This window comes from Triticum aestivum, chromosome 7D, assembly GCF_018294505.1.
Source record: "Triticum aestivum cultivar Chinese Spring chromosome 7D, IWGSC CS RefSeq v2.1, whole genome shotgun sequence".
NCBI lineage: Eukaryota > Viridiplantae > Streptophyta > Magnoliopsida > Poales > Poaceae > Triticum > Triticum aestivum.
The window spans coordinates 626,494,939-626,497,286 of record NC_057814.1 but is presented as its reverse complement, the minus strand read 5'-3'; the positions used below and the strand labels follow the sequence as shown (position 1 = coordinate 626,497,286).

The window sequence follows — 2,348 nt, the reverse complement described above, 5'->3', positions numbered from 1 at the left end:
TTGAAATCACATTTGTGGAAGTGTGGGCAAAAACACAAAATTGATGATTCAAGAGGCACTCTTTTCGGAGCATCAACTTTGTTTTTTGTCCACACCTCCACAAATGTGTTTCCATCGTGAAAATTTGCATGAGTGTAGAAAAAACATCAATGTTTCTTGCAAAAAAACATTCAGATTTTTTTAATGTTGTTACTATTTTTTTGGAATTTACTGTTCACTCAAAATCATGTGAGCTCGAGCTCGCAATAGCACTTTCGAATTTTTACCACCATTTTCCTGCTTCTTCCCTGTTATGCTCATATTATTAATAGTGCTGCCGCCACATGTGCATTATACTTATAAAGCATGTTTTCTTTTACTTAGACAATTGTCAAATTGTGGTAAGCAATGGGTTTGTTCTGTTTAGAACTAAGCAGCAAAAAAAAAAATCTAAGCAACAAAAGAACTTTTGGCATGTAATGGAAGCACTATCTGAACGGCTATCATGTTATCCCGGCGCACAGGTTTGCACCTTTGTTTGTATAACAACTTCTCTTCTCATTGACAGTGTGAAAACTTTTTATGGCAAAAAGAGTAATTGGAGTTTGCACTCTGGCTGGATTTGACATGGTTTTGCATATGCCAAAACTTAAAATGACGAAGACTAATTGGTGGTTGAACAGAGCTAGATAGGTAGGGTGGAAAACAAAAACTTGCCGCATAAATTCTATTCAACATTAAAATTTCATGCAAATGTTTGTGGCAAACAGTGGCTGCAATTGAATTGAATGTTGTATCTGTGAATCATGACTGATTCGCAAAAAATCATAAATTAAATACAAAAATTGGACAGGGACAGAAGAATAAACAGCTAGCGTACATGAGCCAACTTTGAACAGGTCAAACTAGCTAGCTCAATTGACCAAGACGTGCACCGCGGCGAGCACCACCAACCCGGCGGCCCAGGCCACCCAGCTGCTGCGGCAGGCGGCCCCGGCCGATGGAGATGGCGGAGCGTCGGGCGCCGGTGCCCCGCCCCCCGAAGGCCCGGCGGAGACGTTGACGGCGAGCTTCATGCCGCCCATGCAGTGGCCGGAGATCTCGCAGATGAACCAGTAGCTCTTGGCCTCGGGGAGAGGAACCTTGTCGAAGCCGGTGTCGTAGGTGGCGAGCACGGCGCCGGCCGCGGAGGCGTCGCACGTCCGGTAAGCGGCCTCCGTCACCTGGTAGACGTTGTGCTGGCTCTTGACGTACTCGAACACTGCGTGGACCAGCCACCCCCAAATTTATCGATCGAATCATACCATGCGCCTGGCTAGTTAGCTAATTGCCCATATATCTAGGTTGATGGAGATACTGACCTAGGACGTCGCCGGGGGCGAAGGAGCGGCTCTGCGCCCAGGAGGCGTAGTTGGTGCCGGTGTCCCAGCCGTTGATGCCGTCGCCGACCGGGTACTCAGCCGCTCCGGCCGGCCGCCACAGGAGCAGTACGCAGACCAGAGCCACCGCCAGCAGTCGGCGGCAGTGAGACGGCGACATATCGGATCGGAGCGACGGATGCTTGCTGATCGAGCCTATGTTTCTTGACAAAACTTGTTGATCGAGCTCGATGACAGGGTTAGGTAGGTAATGGAGATGGCGTTGACGTGCGGTGATGGACACTAGTCTCGTGGCTTTGTGGCCATATATGTATGCCCACTAGTCGACGTGACAAGGTGACCGGCCGGCGGCCGTGGACCCGTTCTTCTCGAGCGCGTGACATGATCGATGATGATTATGTGATCCATGATTGATCGGGTCCATTAACGGAGCAAGTAATAGCAGATGTGATGAGAGATGATGTCAAAGCGTATATGGTATATGATGCACCAGCAGACAACTTGTTCTAGCTCCACGACATATGGAGCGGAACGAAGGACGCCGTACATGGACAAGGTTAATTTTTCCACATGTTGATCTGACCGTTTCTCCTTCGTGTTGTGTGTAGTTTTGTGTCTTGTGTTTTTATTTTATTTCATTTGACTTGGAAATCTTGTTGTGATTGGCAGACAAGAGGCCAAGATGAACTTCCTTTTTGCTACCAGGAATTGGTTGCGCTGAAAGAGCAGGTGAAGCTTTCGAGTGGAAATGGTAGTGTGCTTCTCTTCTCTCAGACATTGGAAACTCATATTAATCAAGAAACCCTAGCCGCCGCCAGGAGAGTCCCTCCGCCTCGTTCCTTCGGCGGCTCCCCTCCCCCGGCCTCGGTCGTCAGTGATGTGGGGGGGGGGGGGGGGGGGGTCGCCGGATGTATGTGTGTGGATCGTGTAGCTTTAGGTTAGACCCAAGTAGCTTAGGTTTTTCGGCTGTACATAGTCTTCGTTCCGGCG

The 2,348-nt window shown here is 49.0% G+C and overlaps 1 protein-coding gene across 1 annotated transcript; it reads right to left on the bottom strand.

Moving 5' to 3' along the window:
* Window positions 1-678: 678 nt before the first annotated feature.
* Window positions 679-1,625, bottom strand: LOC123169737 (basic blue protein). Its single transcript, XM_044587601.1, has 2 exons — window positions 1,341-1,625; window positions 679-1,240 (listed from the first exon to the last, which is right to left on the bottom strand). The coding sequence occupies exons 1-2, from the start codon at window positions 1,516-1,518 to the stop codon at window positions 894-896; spliced, it is 525 nt and encodes a 174-aa protein (XP_044443536.1). The 5' UTR covers window positions 1,519-1,625; the 3' UTR covers window positions 679-893.
* Between the last annotated feature and the right edge of the window lie 723 nt (window positions 1,626-2,348).

Bases quoted from the DNA above. Each gene is read 5' to 3' on its own strand.
- LOC123169737 (XM_044587601.1), bottom strand. From the start codon at position 1,518: ATGTCGCCGTCTCACTGCCGCCGACTGCTGGCGGTGGCTCTGGTCTGC. The intron at 1,241-1,340 runs GTCAGTATCTCC...TGGTCCACGCAG, and splicing joins CGCCCCCGGCGACGTCCTAG to TGTTCGAGTACGTCAAGAGC.